The sequence below is a fragment of the Stegodyphus dumicola genome, chromosome X1, assembly GCF_044657685.1.
Source record: "Stegodyphus dumicola isolate Sdum_Otavi_A_Nest chromosome X1, ASM4465768v1".
In the NCBI taxonomy this organism is placed as follows: Eukaryota; Metazoa; Arthropoda; class Arachnida; order Araneae; family Eresidae; genus Stegodyphus; species Stegodyphus dumicola.
Window position 1 is genome coordinate 15,579,833 of NC_140780.1, and position 17,519 is coordinate 15,597,351.

Below are 17,519 nucleotides of genomic sequence, written 5' to 3' on the forward strand. Positions count from 1 at the left end.
ACATGTTTTCAACGTGCCCGCGTAAGCCCGTGATACCGCACTGCATACGGGAGATTGTTGCCAACAATGACAACCGTAATACTGCAGGAGGAATCTGTATAACATCAGGTTTTATCGCATCATTCAATTCTGACAAATCTCGTGGAATTGATGTGCACGGCTTTTGATTCCCAGAACCAGAAATCCATCGGAATGAGGTCAGGGGATCGCGGTAGTCACGTGCAAAGTTACGGGAGATAACCATCTCCAAAGTGCTGTGGCAGCGCACTTGCCGAGCACATGTAACGACGTGTGGAGGAGAACCATCTTGCATCCTACCAATGTCATTAACGACATTTCGCTGCTGCAGTTCTGGAATTACGTAATTCTGCAACATTGTTGTATAACCTCCAACCCCCCTGTGATTGGTGCTTCTACTGTCTATCCCTGTAAATTATGAAATGTGCGCCGGTGTACCTTCGGTTCAGGCGCGATACCGACGCTCTCTTGGGTTCCCGCGATGCTTTCGCTATCCCATTGACATTTGAAGATTTTCGAACACCTGTGAGTTCATAAATCTCTTGTGGTTCGGTGAAGTCCATAGGAAATACCTTCTGTCTGTGTTGTCACTAGTATTTTACAATGCTCTTTTTGCAAACGTTTTACGCCGACGATTTTCGTCCTATCTGTATCGTTTCAACGCCACTTATGTTTTTTCAATGCGCTGATTAGTTTGCGCGGGGAAAAATATGGTGTTGCCATTCTAAAATTTCGAAATTTGTTTACTGTAACTGTAACCGTGAGAACTCTTTTGTTTCAAATCTTCACACTGAAATTTAATTTCGACTGGTTGAGTGGATAGGCTGCTAGGGGTTCATATATTAGTGAAGCGTTCTTATGAGCACCCTGTATATAACATTTAATAAAAGGTTCAGTTTTAACGATAATTCTTAAAATGTATTCTTCATTGTTAAGGAAGCACTACTGTACCGATACCTGTCCACCCGAACAAGGAGATAATAAACAATTCTGCACTGCTGCAGATGAATGACACACAGTACACTTCCTGTTTGCGTAACAAAAGCGTATTTTGAATCTTCGCTGTTTTCGTTATTTCTATGATTCACCATAGGCCAAAGAGCATATATGCAGGTATCGCATTAGTTTTTGCAGTCAAGCTCATAACATTACTCTAATTTCATGTATAATTTTTTTCATGACGATAAAAGTATGGAAACCAATTACCCTTTTATGATTGTATTCACTGCACATGCCGGAATTGTGAACTTACTTTTGGGACTACTTTATGTTATTCCTTTTGGATCCTTGAGAGGTCATTTTTGATGCTTCTGCAAGGTAATTTTTAATCCAGATTTGTTTTTATTTATATATTTATTTACTAATTATTATTTTTGAGGCTTACTTTTTACTTCTATATGGAAGGTTTATTATTTCCCATTCCTTCTACAATATGCTGCCAATTTCTTTGTTTCCAAATTTAATGGGTATCATTTTACTTTGGGAATTTCCTCACAATAATTGTCATCTACTGATTAGATTTTTTTTTTTTTTTTTTTTTTTAAATTTTACTTTTTATGTATTAGGCACACAATTTTTTTGTATTCGTAAGTTTAACTCTTCACTGATCATTAGCAACCTTTTTTTTTTATACAGTTTTTAACATCATTTAATATATTCCCATATGCACATACATTCGATGTTGATGATGTATTTAATTATGGCAAAGCACACGAGGGCTATCTGCCTAAAGGGAGGGATGCCTTTCGTGGAGGACTTTCTAAGGGAAACTGGCTCGTATACACGTTACACATGGGGAAAACCACGAAAACGCCCATGCAGCCAGCCCGTTCGCGGGATTCGAACCTCAGACCGAACTACCAGTGTTCAGCGTCTTTACCGCTCGGCCGCTGGTGGGCCGCACATACATTCGATATATACATACGGGGACGTACCTTGTTATTTTGTCGCCCAGTGTAGTCTCCTAAATTCTGATGACAGGTGCATCTCTAAATTCTAAAAGTTTTGTCACGCCTTAATTCTGCACCGGCTTTGGGGTCGTCATGCACATGCACATGTACACATACATATATATCAAAGGAATACATTAAAATTCTAATTTAAATTAGATAAAAACAGCTCCTCACAGCATATTACGTATTTCCTTAAACAAGCGATAACCTCTCAACTGACAGAAACGCTGAAGAGTATGTCCGAAACAGAGATAAAATCAACAAACAAGTGTCAGACGCCTCTAAAATGTCATACAACTTCAATTCACATCTGGTTAAAAAAAAAAAAAAAAAAAAAAAAAAAAAAATCCGGTTTTTAATGAGGCCTGACTACAGCAAGGTCAAAGCCAAAAATCGAGCCACCGTTCTCAACATGAGAAATACCGAGTACAAAGCGCTTTATCGTTCGCACTTAAATGAGCCATTCACGTTGAAGAATGATACAAAACAATGGTTGAAGTTCAGCATTGAACAACTCTAAATCGTTTTGCGCAACTTTCAGGTGAACTACTCTCAAAAATACTAAATTAAACATGTTTAATAAAATTATGTAAAGGAAAAAGAAAAGTCTATGTTCGAAAATCAAAGAAAAATAGCTATTTAAAATGTAATAAATGATTTTTAATGAAGCAAAAAGGTCCATTATCAGTTTAGGTTTCGTATTCAGCTGTTGGATTCGGAGACGTGCCAACATAATTTTTTAACTTGAGGAAGACGTGCGCCCCTAGATACAATGTAAGGTGTCTGGCCATTTGATGACAGTAAATAAATCAATCAATAAAAAAACTGTAAATAAATAAAGAAAATATGTTACGTTTTTGAACAATATTCTGAAAATCACTATAAACAGCATAGGGTTAGTTTTCTTATTACTATAATTTTACAGCAATATGTTTTGGAACCGAATTCCACTTTTAACAAGCCAGCATTTAAAAATTCCATCTTGCACTATTGGCTGATTGACTGTAGAAAAATCCTCCACCAATCCACACTTTCGGCTTACCGCGTATTTAAAGTGCCGCCATGCCGCGGCGAAACTATATATTTACAAACATCCATGCCTTCTCCGGGATTCTAACCCGGACCTTTCGATACCGTAGTAGGCTCCCCTAAGCACTATACCGTCTGGACAATATAGAAACTTTTAAAATGAAAAATTAAGAGAAAATAAAAATTATTCAACAAACCAAATAATTACTGTCATTGATCGGAAATTAGTTGACTTTTCAAGGGGAACAAGCCAACACCGATCAGGCAAGAATAATTAAAAAATGCGAAGGTGTTTCATCTTTTACTCAAGTAAGAATTATGACGCCAAACTGATAAGTTGAGTTTAAGCCAATTAGTTAGATTTAAACTGAAGTACTATATAGAACTCCTGATGAATATAGATGTCCCGTTTAGCTTATGAATTTTTTCATATCGTCAGATATTACTGCCAATTGAGCAGTAGTAAAACAGAAACTGCTAAATTGAGTAGTAATAATTTTTTTTTTCTTTTCACTTGAGTAATGTGTCCCCCCGACGCTTTCACGCATATTAATTCAAAGTAATCTTTATAGATATAATAAACATAATGCAATCTTTGTAAAATTTATGAAATATAATTCAAGGTAATCTTTAAAAACATAATAAATATAATGCAATCTTTGCAACATTAATGAAACTAGCGGACGCCTCCGATGAAACAAAGTAATATTCAATGCATATACAACAACTGACTACATAATACGGTAATATATACCCATATATAATCATACGGTATATATACTCATATAACATACGGAATTGCCATTTTGCCCAGCAGAAATAAAAACAAATACATCATTATTTTCAGCGATATGGAACCCACATAAAAGTTTCGATAGAAAAATCCCTACCTAACAACAAAGAGAACGATACCGCTGTAATACTTCTTTAATTATTGATCTTTGATGTAACAAAATTAACTGACAGATTCTAATAAACTAATTCTATGTGTAATTAAGACAATAACACGCCGAATAAATACTAATTCAAAAGTCAAACAACAAAAATCAGCGTTATATTTACAAAATTTTCACAGGACTAGTTTCGATGGTTTTACCGAACCACCATCTTCAGCTGCAAAACCGCAAATGAACAAGATAAATGGAAAAATGATAAGATAAGAAAGCCTGGACAAGAATAAGCAAGTGGCGCCATCTGTTGGCGAAACCAGAACTAAAACATAATTTCTCTAAAAGCCAAAGGCAAATTTGGATTGGAATTAGGATCGTTAACTAGAACAGAAAGATTTTTATGAATGTGAAATGCCTCTAGAAAATCCAGTTCTCCAATGGAAGATGTTTTTTGAATAATTTTAGCAGCAGAAAAATTGAAAGTGTGATTTTCGGACCAACAATGTTGAGCAACAGAAGACTTCTGCGTTTCCTTTTTTCTAACATATGCTTCATGTTCTTTGACGCGAAATTTTAAGGCTCTCTTAGTTTGGCCAATGTAAATTAAACCACACTGGCAAGGAATCCTATAAATACCCCAGGAATTCATATCCGGAATGGGGTCCTTGAGTATAGAAGTCCGAATTTTATTGATGGGAGAATAAACAACCCAAAAGTTAAATTTCTGCAAAATATGTGCAACTTTATAGCTAATTGATGGAAAGAAGGGAATGACAACAGAATTTTTATAATCTCCTAAAATAAGAGTATGGCTTTTAGTGTGTTGAGATGAGAATTTTTTAACTGCTTGATTAATAATGTTGGGTGGAAAAGCCCCTGTCAATAGCTATTGCTTTTAAATAATTTAGTTCTTCATCAAGGGCTAGTTTGGAGGAGCAAACTTGAAGAGCACGGAAAACATAGGAATAAAATGAAGCTAACTTTTGTTTAGTCGGATGACATGATTTAAAGTGTGGTGGAAGGCAAACCGTTCTAGACCAAGAATGCAGTTAACCGTCATAAAAACACCCTTGCAGTTAAATTCGAAAAACTTCTTTCACAGTCTTCCAGTTCAAGTAGTTCAAAAAATCTTCCCATTGTAAACATCAAGCCAATAGTTAATATTTCTAATGTTAGTCTTTCAGAAGAACAAGAGAGAATTCTAAAATATAATTTTAACTTCTCACAAACCTGTAAACCCTCGATTCCAAAGATTTTGGCTCCTATCGAAAAAGCTTTCAAGTTCAGTAAAGTTTCAGATTCACAGAAAGAAATGATTAGGCATCTTATCGCTCATAATGTGAAATTCAACAATAAACCTTTGAAACCAAATCTAACTGCGAGAGAAAGAGCTACAATGCGCGAAATTCATTGTAACCCGGATATTATCATTTCAAAGGCCGACAAAGGTGGCCAGATAGTCGTCATGGATAAGAACACTTACATCGATGGTGTCACTAAACTCTTAAACGAAGGACCATATAATCCGACCCCTAAAGATCCTTCACCTTCGGACTTGTCCAAAATAAAAACTGCGATCAAATCTTCGCAAATCATTTCAAGCAACTTAAAACATTCGCTTATCCCATCTGTTGCGAATTGTGCCAGATTATATGCTCTTCCCAAAATTCATAAAAGTGGTGTTCCTTTCCGCCCTATTGTATCAAATTTAGGTACTGCCTCGTATCCATTAGCTAAATATTTAGTTTCTAGATTTTCCACTCTATTAGACACTAACATTTACACCATAAAAAATTCAATAGAGTTTGTAAAAAAGGTTAAAAACATTTCTCCTAGTAATTTACTCATGGTTTCTTTTGATGTAAAATCATTATTCACCAATGTCCCAGTGGAGGGTGCATTAAGATGTCTGAAAACGAGACTTCGCGAATTTCATTTCTCTTGCATCGAAATTGATGAGCTAATTTCTCTCACTCAACTCTGTTTGAAACAAACACATTTTGTTTTCCAAAATAAATATTACAAGCAAACTGAGGGATTAGCCATGGGAAGCCCCCTCAGTCCCATCCTGGCTGATATCTACATGCATTATTATGAATCAAAATTGTTTGAAACTTTAAACTTCCCAGCATGGTTCCGCTACGTAGACGATACTTTTACCCTGTTTGAAGGTAATAAAGATGATTTAAATAAAGTTCTTTCAACAATGAATTCTACTGATCCTGTTATTCAGTTCACTTTTGAACTTGAGACTTGCAATTCTCTTCCGTTTCTCGACATTCTGGTCACACGTAACACATCCAACTTCAGTACTACAGTTTACCGTAAACCTTCATCGGTTTGCCTTCCACCACACTTTAAATCATGTCATCCGACTAAACAAAAGTTAGCTTCATTTTATTCCTATGTTTTCCGTGCTCTTCAAGTTTGCTCCTCCAAACTAGCCCTTGATGAAGAACTAAATTATTTAAAAGCAATAGCTATTGACAGGGGCTTTTCACCCAACATTATTAATCAAGCAGTTAAAAAATTCTCATCTCAACACACTAAAAGCCATACTCTTATTTTAGGAGATTATAAAAATTCTGTTGTCATTCCCTTCTTTCCATCAATTAGCTATAAAGTTGCACATATTTTGCAGAAATTTAACTTTCGGGTTGTTTATTCTCCCATCAATAAAATTCGGACTTCTATACTCAAGGACCCCATTCCGGATATGAATTCCTGGGGTATTTATAGGATTCCTTGCCAGTGTGGTTTAATTTACATTGGCCAAACTAAGAGAGCCTTAAAATTTCGCGTCAAAGAACATGAAGCATATGTTAGAAAAAAGGAAACGCAGAAGTCTTCTGTTGCTCAACATTGTTGGTCCGAAAATCACACTTTCAATTTTTCTGCTGCTAAAATTATTCAAAAAACATCTTCCATTGGAGAACTGGATTTTCTAGAGGCATTTCACATTCATAAAAATCTTTCTGTTCTAGTTAACGATCCTAATTCCAATCCAAATTTGCCTTCGGCTTTTAGAGAAATTATGTTTTAGTTCTGGTTTCGCCAACAGATGGCGCCACTTGCTTATTCTTGTCCAGGCTTTCTTATCTTATCATTTTTCCATTTATCTTGTTCATTTGCGGTTTTGCAGCTGAAGATGGTGGTTCGGTAAAACCATCGAAACTAGTCCTGTGAAAATTTTGTAAATATAACGCTGATTTTTGTTGTTTGACTTCTGAATTAATTCTATGTCATTATATCAGCAACTATGGCACGGGGCCATTGTTCCTAATATCAGCACTGTTGCCACTCGGGAAAATGAGGGCGAAAATTAGCGTTTTAAGCGTTTATATAATATATATTAATATCTCCGATTTTATTTTTTTATTTTTTATTTTTAATGTGAAAAAAGTGGACGTCGACCTCTTCCAGGACCCAGAAAAGAATTGTAGAAAGTTTGGTGACGATAACCATAGTAGTGATCGAGTTATTAGCGAACAAACACACATACTTTCTTCTTTATATATATATGACAATTGGCTGGAAATGATCTTTTTTCAGGACTACTTTCGCATACTAAGGACCATTTTACTCTAAAATATTTTTGCTTTTGTTTCGTTTATTTGATTATGGCGAAGCACTCGAGGGCTATCTCGCCTAAAGGGAGGGATGTCTTCGTGGAGGACTTCTATAAGAGAAACTGGCTCGTATACACGTCACATGGGGGAAAACCACAAAAATGCGCATGTAGCCAGCTCTTTCGCGACCGAACTACCAGTGTTCAGCAACTTTACTACTCGGCTGCTGCTGGGTAAATATTTTTAGAAATAGAAAGGAAAACTTACTAAGTGGAATTTCTATAGTCTCTCTATATTTTGACTAAAAGGTACCACGTGACACAAATTATCCTAATCAAAGAGTCTAACTTATTTAGTTCATTTCTTAAACTGGAATCATAGGTTTACGACAAACCGTTACCATTAAAAAGTTTTTTTTTAATATAAAATTTTTGTAAATATTATTAAGAAAATATCCTCTACCAATTACGTGATATCGGTGAATGTACGCTTAACCGGAGTGCAAGACAGAAATATAGAAAGAATTTTACGGAAGATAACTATTCAAATTTGAAAGATTTTGCAGAGACAATAATGAAAATTATAAATACGAACAAAGATAGAATTCGGTACTGAGAATCAGATTTTGGACTTTATTTGATTTTTCTTATGTTTTTTTTTTTTTTTTTTTTCTGGTCAGTCGCATTTTTTGATCATACGGCCGGCTTGTGCGGGCTAGGAGGATCGGAGCTGTGCCCTATAATGCTAATGATATATAGTGTTAAAAATACCTCTTATCAATCAAGCTGAAAATGTTCATAAAAATTATCAGTTGAAGATACTAACAATTAAATGTTTTTCATCTTATATTAATCAAATACATTATTAATCAAAATAATCACTTATTAAAATGTGCGTTTGTTGCCCTTAAATCACTCAGTTTACCAATGGTTGACTCATATTGATAATGGCAAAACACGCGAAGGCTATCGCCTAAGGGAAGAAATGCCTATATGAAGAAGTTTCTAAGGAAATCTGGCTCTTAACCATGTTACACGCGGAGTTACATTACAGATCCTACCCGTCATTTTCTGAGGCAGGATCGAAATTTATTTTGCCAGGACATGACATTTGCATAGTTACCGAAAATAATACATAATCTACAAGGTGTAATGAATAACAGCAAAAAGCATATTACACTTCTATGGAGCCAACGGAACGATAATATTTAAGGTTTAATTTAAACTATTTAACTTGCATTGACTTTAAATTATACAATATTTAATATGTAGCATAAATACATAGCAAATAATGAAATAAAATACACAGTGTTAAAGTCTTACTAACTTTAAAGTATTTGAATTTACGTTGGTAGAAAATACAAAGTATTTAAAGAGAATCTTACCCTCTCCAGCTGGGTCGTCACACTCTGCCGCTCAGCCTCCAGTTCCCGAGTCAGCTGCTGGAACTGAGCCTCCTCAGGAAGAAATAAATGTAATCAATTATGGTGAAAATTTGACATATTCTGTATAAATGCCATATATGATTTTTTTTTTTTTTTTTTTTTTTTTTTTTTTTTGTGCACGTAGAACATAAAAACGACAAAATAAATAAAATTTTAAGCAAGTTCCAGCAATTCATTAATTTTCGGGAAATAACACTGAGGATTTTTCTAGATAAGCAAAGTTGCATATATTCTAGACAGTTGAAAAGACGCAAAAATCATTTCATTAGCAGATTACTATAAAATACACGTTACCTGAATAGAAGTCTGAACTTAACTTTCCAATCAATTAATGATCCTCTGTTGTGTTGGGTTTTATGGCATCTTGCATTTCTATTTACTTTTTTACACGGGCTTTACATTAAATACCTTTAATCCTTTATTTAACTTTTCGGCTTATATACTTAGTTAAAAGGGGTATCAGAAACCCCTATACCGACAATGTTAAATTGGCCATTTTCGATGTACCTTTTCTCAAAATCTGCTGTAGATACAGGCTTGAAATTTTTTCTGTAATTAAAGTATACCTATCTGATTATACTGAAATGAGCTTTTGAAGCATTTTGAATTTTAGAGTAAATTACAGAATATTTTGTTAGGCATAGTAAAATTTAACACTTATCTCACACAAAAAAATTTTAAAAAAATGTTTTTTCTAAGTTTATTACAAAAAGCTCATTTCAGTAAATATAAGGAAATCTAATAAATAAGCCATAAAAAGTTTAGATACCTGTGAGCAGTAGTTCCTGAGAAAAGGTACATCAAGTATAAAAAAAATCACGTTTGGAGAAAAACGCGTTTCTATGTAAAAATCCTCATTGATCAAAGCAGTAAATGACAAATTAAAACTAGATTTTTTTTACAGTTCTAACTTTCATAGAGATTAAATAATGGTATTTTTAGAAAGATAAAAGTGTAGAGAATTTGAAAATGCAAAAATCCGAAATCACAATTTTTTGAAGATTTTGGGGTTCCAACACCCCTTAATGAATAAGCCGGTTAAGTTAAGAATTTCCCCCCCCCTTCTTTTCATTAAAACAATTCCTATATCACTGTCAAAAAGGAAAATAGCGCTGCAAAATCATTCAGCTATTCCTAAAGTTTTATCACTGCAGTCACTAAGGCTGAGCTTTAAAAGTCTTGCACTTATGCAAATAGTTACCGTGTACTTTGTTGTAATCCAAATAATCACCAGCCATGCGCATAGTTTAAAACGTTTTAACTTCGATAAAATGCTGCCGTAGTCTGTTTTTAGTTTATTCCTTTGGTATCTTCATATGTATGATATAAATAAATCACATGCTGTTTATTCTAACATTGCTTTCCTTTTAAGCTATTTTCTAGACATTATTTTAAGTATGACACAAGTATGGGAAATTTTGCTAGGACCTGGAGGGCTTACATTCATGGACAACTCGCATTTAGACTAAAGAAACTGATTTCTATTTAAATTTAAGATACAGAAGTCTCCGAAAACTAAAATAGAATCAATCGTTCGGCTAAAATCGAACCCAGAATTAAATTAGAAGCATTATTAGAAGAATTAAATTAGAATTGATTTTACTCGTATTTACACGGTCTGTGGCCAAAAAGATAATTTTGCGAATCGCATCTATGTAGAAATTTAAAATGATACAGAGAATAAGATTACTGCGTAAATACGGAATATGTATAAGACAGATACACATAATGTAATCACATAAACAGCTACCCAAAATGGAAATTAAAAGAAACTAAACTGAGAAATGGAAGCTCATATATTTAATTATTAAAGAAATGCAATTAAGCAATTACTGTTAAAATTGAACCTTTACACAATATACCACAAAAAAAAAAAAAAAAAAAAAAAAAAAAAAAAAAAAAAAAAATCCAACTAAATTTAGTAAGTAAACCAAACTGCAGAATGCAACAGTTTCTAAGAATAGATAAAATTTTACTCACTTCAAAGGAAGAATTACAAAATTAGCATTTTAGGTATTAATTAAAAAAATTTTAGAGAAAACACAAAAATAATACGCAGATGTCCTATTTTGGATCTTCTTACAAAACAATAAAAGCGAATAAAAAAAATAAGGAAAAAAAAAAGGTAATTTTGTTATCATACATCAAACAAACTTTGCTTATTTGAAGATAAAACAGATTTCCTTCCTTTAACTAAGAAGGAAAACGCAGATTTTAATCATCTTTTAAGTATAGCTAGACGAATGGTTTACTAAAATATATAAGACAGCAAGACATGGGGTAAAATTTTTGCATTCTCTAAACTTTGTCTGAGAAAGAGTTCAGATTATAATTTTATAATAAAATTTTGATGGAAATTCATGCATTCTTCTGACGCAATAATTAAATTTAGAAATTTGTGCGACTAATTTAGTAAAGAATTTAGTACAGAAAATTTTATTCACAGAGTATTAAAAAAGGCGACAACAAGCTTTTCTCTTAAAAAATGGAACTAGACATGTATATTTAATTACAGAATTTGATACTTCTTTATCATTACAGTCTAATGGCGCTAAGATTATAAGGTATTGTCTCCCTCCTTTCTGCATGCCTTCGTGGTGTAACGGTAATACACTCGGCGCGTATTCGAGAAGTGCAGGTTCGAGTCCCAGCGAGGGCATTGCTTATTTTTCGTGTTTCCTACTTCTTAAAGATCTTAATGACTGTATAGTGGTCCCCGAACTAAAAGGTGGTGGATGATGATTTTTCACCACCAGGATTTGGTGATTCCCAATCGGTCTTTAAAAGGGATATTTTCTCCCTCCTTTCTGCATGCCTTCGTCGTGTAACGGTGTAAGGATCTTAAGTTTTACTAACGTTTATTTTATTTTAAATCTTTACTATCACTTCTTATTTTCTACTTCCGGCCAGAATTATAAGCGTTAACATATTTATGCAAAGTTTGTCTGGCGAGAGCCAAGTATTTAAGTTGTGGCTTTTTGCCAAGCGAGAGAGAGGAAGCAGTTAGTCGAAGCAGGCCGCTTACCTTAGAAGTTTTACTCAGTTGCTGGTTGCCTTCCAGGCCAGAGGTTTAATCCTCTTGATAACTTTAAACGTATTGTAGTGTTCACAGTTCTTTGTACTACATACGGCTTCCTGTTAATATAAGGCCAATCTTCCACGTTTATTATTTCAAAGTTAAGAGTTTAGTTTTATTTTTATATTTTTACGTTTAGACCACAAGTAGTGGGTCTTTGTATTCCGAAGTACGGAAGTTATTGTAAATAGAGAAAAATAAAGGGTTTTGTATACCCTTCTTGTGTATCCTGTCTACTTCCCACAGTTATTGAACATAGCTTTAGTAAGCTCTCTGTTCCGAGTCAGGTCCTTGCATGTTCCCGAAGAAAGTAAGATGGAACATTGAACCTGATAGCGGTAGTATACTCGGCGCGTATTCGACAGTTCCAGGTTCGGGTCCTGGCAAGGACACTGCTAATTTTTCACATCTCCAGCATCAAAAAACCTAATGACTCTACAAGATTAACGCCAAGTTTTAACTAAAAAAAGTAAAAACAGAAAGAGGAAATAGCACACAGGTTGCTGTAGTCATATTTCCTGGACAGCATTCGTAGCATCTCGTCCCAAGTTATCAGAAAGTTTTCTTTAGCTTTCAACTTTACACGTTACATTTCCAAACGCCTTCGTTGATATATAGCTTCATTTCGCGGCTATTTTTGCATAGCATATGCAAAACAAAATGCCTGTTTCTTAGAAGAATGATACAGCATCTTCCCCGCGATTTGTAAATTTAAAATTATTAACATTTTTTTACAGGAAATGGACAAAATACGACTATTCCTAATGTATATATCATGAGGCCTATTCAGTGCTTTGCTCGAGACCAGGGGACTCAAAGTGATCGCAGTCAGGAGTGTCACCGTATGGCAATACTTTACGACATATGTTGGCGATTTATTTATTACCTTCGCCCTATTTACATAACAAGGGCCGTAATAATAAGGAAGTACTCGAAGTTTTTCAAACCAAAGTAAACAATTTCATTTCTGTGGCGGGAGGGTGATACAGATACTAAGTTAGCTTTAAAGAAATAGATTAAATGCTTATAACTGAAAACAGTGATTAATTTTTTTCAGAAATCATTTAGTATCACTTTATAGAGAAAGCCTTCAAGTTTGCTCCTTTCACCTTTCGTTTGTTTTCATAACGCCCAGCATTAAGTAAGCTATAATGCCTGTCAAGGATGCTAAAAAAGCTCAAAAAACGTTCTTTTCTGACATTTTATTTTATTACTATTACTTTTTTAATAAGACTCCCACATGGAAAAAGGATTTTTTTTTCACAGACTTCAATCATAATACGATATACCCATTTGCACTATTGCAGCCCCATATTCCGTAAGGGGGGGATTTCACACGTTTATATACAGTGTATTTTGAACAGCTTTAAAGGCTGAATATTTATTCTGGGAAGGATTTGTATTCGAAACATGAAATAGTTTCTTCACCCTCTCTTTCTAGCGTAGTTCCAATCATCGTTGAAAAATTTTGAAGAGGAGACAAATTGATAAAGCAGAAGAATGTGTTTCTTATGCAGCTGGGGAAGAAAATTTTCATATTCTAAAATGATCCCAAATCCCTTAAGTATTATTACTTAATATATATATATATATATATATATATATATATATATATACAAAGCAGTGTAAAAAGTACTGGGAAAACTGCGCAGGCTTTCAGTAAACTCAAATATTTATATTTTGATGTTACAGTGGTAAAGAAATTAAATCCAAATTACGTCCCAAATTTTTTATTATGCTGTTGATAAATTTACCTTGTCCATTGAATATGCATTATTTTTTAATACAAAACGTTTCCTTGAACACAGAATGATTTAATTATTTTTATGAAGAAGTAAACTCACATTTTTACAATTCATTTCCAAGAAGGAATGGATTTTTATCCCTTAATATATATTAGAACATAATTTATCATTTTAAATAATCAGCATAAAAATTACACTACAGTAAGCATTAAAATCTCTCCCCCCCCGAAAAAATGTCTAAATGTTGTTTCCCGATTTAAAAACTTTTTAATATTACAAAATATTAGAACAATGTTATACAGTTGAAGACTCTGTGCAGTTTTAATGAGATTCCTCTGTCGAAAACTAATTTGAGAGAACTTTCATAGGGTACATCTAATAAGTAACACAGTGATCTTTATGTTTTAAATCGCGATATTTCTTATTCTGAGAAGTAAAATATAAGACTTCTCGAATTTTGATCCCTTTTTTTTTCTTTTTTTTTTTTTTAAATCTGGGGATGTAAAACTTAGAATTAATTATAACTGAGAAGATAGTAAATTTATCTCTCTTACGGATCGTGAATTTCTGTTCCAAGTTTCCAATATAACAAATTCAGAAAAATGAATTCAAAAACCATTAAATATGTAGTAAAACAAATGCATTCCGATAACACCATCATTTAATAATACTTGAAGTACATTTGCAGCTTTTCGTGACAGCTCACCTCTAGATAACTTGTAATAGTAAAATAAATAAGAACACTCATCATTGCAACACTGTATTAATGGTCACAATCGGTAATAACACCAAAAAGTTTCAGCAAGCGGCGATTTGGAGAAGTATGGCCTCGCGTCTGTTTATTAGAGCTCTAGGGCGATGATGTCCAAGCTCACAGCAGAAGAATAAACAATAAGTATTTACCCTAGTGAACGCAAACAAGCCAGTGCCAACATATGCCTGCCTCAAAGATTTACTGATCATCGTAGCAGACATCAATATAGCTTGGAAATTACTTCCGGTACAGTAAGAAGCAATCATCTCATCGCAGATATAACGCCAGAGATTTCAACCGAATAAACTCATTTCGGTTGTTTGGCTTAGCATGTGAAAGAGTAGTAAGTTTTAGAGCTTTTGATTCCAGAAAAATGTAAGTCTCATGCGAGTCATGAAGATTTGTTGATAAAGCTCTTTATGCAAGTTGCAAGGTTTCGAGATATTACTGATTTGAATTCGAATCAAGTGAGGTGGAAAGGCTAAATAGTTTTATTTACTAATAACGATTATTTCGAGAAGCACTGAACAGCAAGCGTATTATGTTTAAATACAATCCATTCCGAATTTATTCAGAAACTAAGATTACTGAAACATATGCAAGGAAGATGCGATTATATTTTATTCTATGGCTCCGAATGATAACAAAGCAATTTTATTCATATAATTTCAGCACAAAATTAAATACAAGACTGGATATCGGATACGAAGAAAGAAATTGGCATTACAAACGATTCGACAAAGAGACTTTTGATGGATTGTTATAATAACGTAAACTGAATAAACAAGAGTTTTCAAGCCCTTTAATTTAGCTATCCAGCTAACGCCCAGAAATATATATATATATAAATAATTCAGAAATATAACATTACCATAGAATGAAAATAAAGCCAAGTACATATCCAAAGTGAAATTACGGAATATAAAACATTAACATTAAACATTCAGGACTGGGGAGACAAAAATTGTTTAAAAAGAAGGCGATATGTCCAACAAACTCATATCATCAACAGACTCAACCATGTCATAGTTACGTATTTGTTTATAATGAAAAATATGAAGTTTAATAAAAATACGATTTTTTACTTAAGTTACAAATAAGGGAAACCCGCAAAACTACTATATAGTTAATTCGTTTGGTCGAAAATCGAACTCTAGATGAAAAGTATCAATATTTAGTGTTTTCCTATCCATTTACGCAATAAATACAGAGTTGTCTAGCGTTTTCACAGCTAGAAAGATGTTAATATACCTTTCTTATCAATACGACAATTTCGAGAAGTCCCATTTTTTAAGAGATACACGAGTTCATGGTACTTAACTAAAATAGAAATGTTTAGAAAAACTTTTTTCACATTCACCTGGGAACAAGAGGAAATTATACTTAAAAACTTCATTGTAAGATAGTCGAATTTAGTCTGGTTGAATATATCCGAAATTTATGGCATATTCGGGATCAGAGGCTTTTAGAAGTCATGCACTCTATCTGTCAAGAAAAAAAAAAATCTGTAAATTCAGCAAGTTTCTCGTATGCCTCTAGTTGCTTCCTTCTCCTCAAAGCGAAGCTTTTATTAAATACACTTCCCCCGAATATATGTTTAAAGACCATAAGATTCTTCTATATTTTTTTTAACTTCCTTTGCTAGCTTTTCTTTCCGGGATTAAAGTTATTAGAAGGCAGTAAATAATGAAATTAAAAAAACTTGTTATACTATTTGTATGTTCTGTTCAGTTTAGTCCATTGAGAATAAATACATGATAATTGACGGCGCCAATAAAATGCTGTTAATAACGATAATTAAATAATAACCAACAGAACTGCATTGCGTTGATCATATTATTACGAAATGTCGTTCTGCGGTAAGATAGCTTCCCCACAAAGCTGGTTTAGGATTTTATTTAAAAGTTCGGGTTCGATCGACAGAAGGACAACATTGTTTTCCATGCGGTTACGTAATACCAGCGTGTTCGAGGACTTTCCCCAGAGAGCCAGAAAATGGCAAAAGGCAGGATTGCCATAATTGGCGAGAAATCGCCCGTTTGGCGACAATATTGGCGATATGTCACAGGCGGATAGAGAACCTTCTAGAACGAGTTCTTACCAGTTTGGCCCAGAAAGTTCTCGAACGTAGAACAAAAGCTATATAAATATATGTATGCTATTTATATGTATGTGGAGTAGCAGTGTGACTCGTCAGGGTCTCTAAGGCTGCTATCACACGTCGATTTGTTTCGGAAGAACAACTGTTTGGAAAAATTTTTCTGCTTTGTCACAACAGCCAATCACCATGGATCGCTTTGGAGTTAACACAGGGGAAACTGGTTCCCCATTACAAACAAGCTGACAGCATTCGAAGCTGATAGCTGATTGGTTGAAAACGAACAACTTGCAATTTTTTGGAAAGGAAGGAAAAAGTCGCACGCCTATCTTTCAATAGTAAACCAAGCAGAAAAACTGTCCGAAACAGTTGTTCGTATGAAACAAACGTCGTGTGATATGGGCCTTAGAGTTTTGCGAGTCTAGTGCATCGCGAGAGTATCTCTCGTAGCCTTGCGAGTTGATTGTCAGTCTAGTGTCGAGTTGGTCGTCGAGTGTATCATAAGTTGGTGCATCGTTGAGGCTAGAAAGTGTATCGTCCAATGCATCGCGAGTTGTAGCATGGAGAGTCTCGAGTCGGGAGCTATACTTTAAGTGCTTTGAAGTGAAGCTGTCTTCACTGTTATAGCCTGATAGCCCGAAGACTGTGTTGCTGACTGTTTCAGCATGTTTGTCGTAGTTTTTTGACGAATGTAAACTTGTTTTTGGTACTGTCCTGAGTAATACTGGCTAAGAAATTGTGTTTTCATTCTTTATCAAGCGTTGTCGTCAATCGCTCCAAATTATGGCAACCCTGCCTTCCTTCGCCATTTTCTGGCAACCTTAAACCTGCTTTGCGGGCAAGCTACATTACCGCAGCTGGACATTTTGTAACAATCTGAAAAGTGGAAAATATGCTTCTATAATAAATAAAAGGATATGGTGAATTAAATCATTTTGATTAAC

At 34.1% G+C, this 17,519-nt stretch overlaps 1 protein-coding gene across 10 annotated transcripts in view; it reads right to left on the bottom strand.

Moving 5' to 3' along the window:
• The window catches only part of p120ctn (adherens junction protein p120), a 443,159-nt gene that overhangs the window by 78,707 nt on the left and 346,933 nt on the right, over positions 1-17,519 (bottom strand). For 9 of the 10 annotated variants that reach the window (XM_085808405.1, XM_085808404.1, XM_085808403.1 and 6 more), the window contains one exon: positions 8,843-8,914. In XM_085808405.1, the coding sequence (XP_085664531.1) occupies positions 8,843-8,914 (72 nt within the window). The remainder of the gene's footprint in view (positions 1-8,842; positions 8,915-17,519) is intronic. The other variant, XM_085808408.1, reaches the window with a different exon arrangement.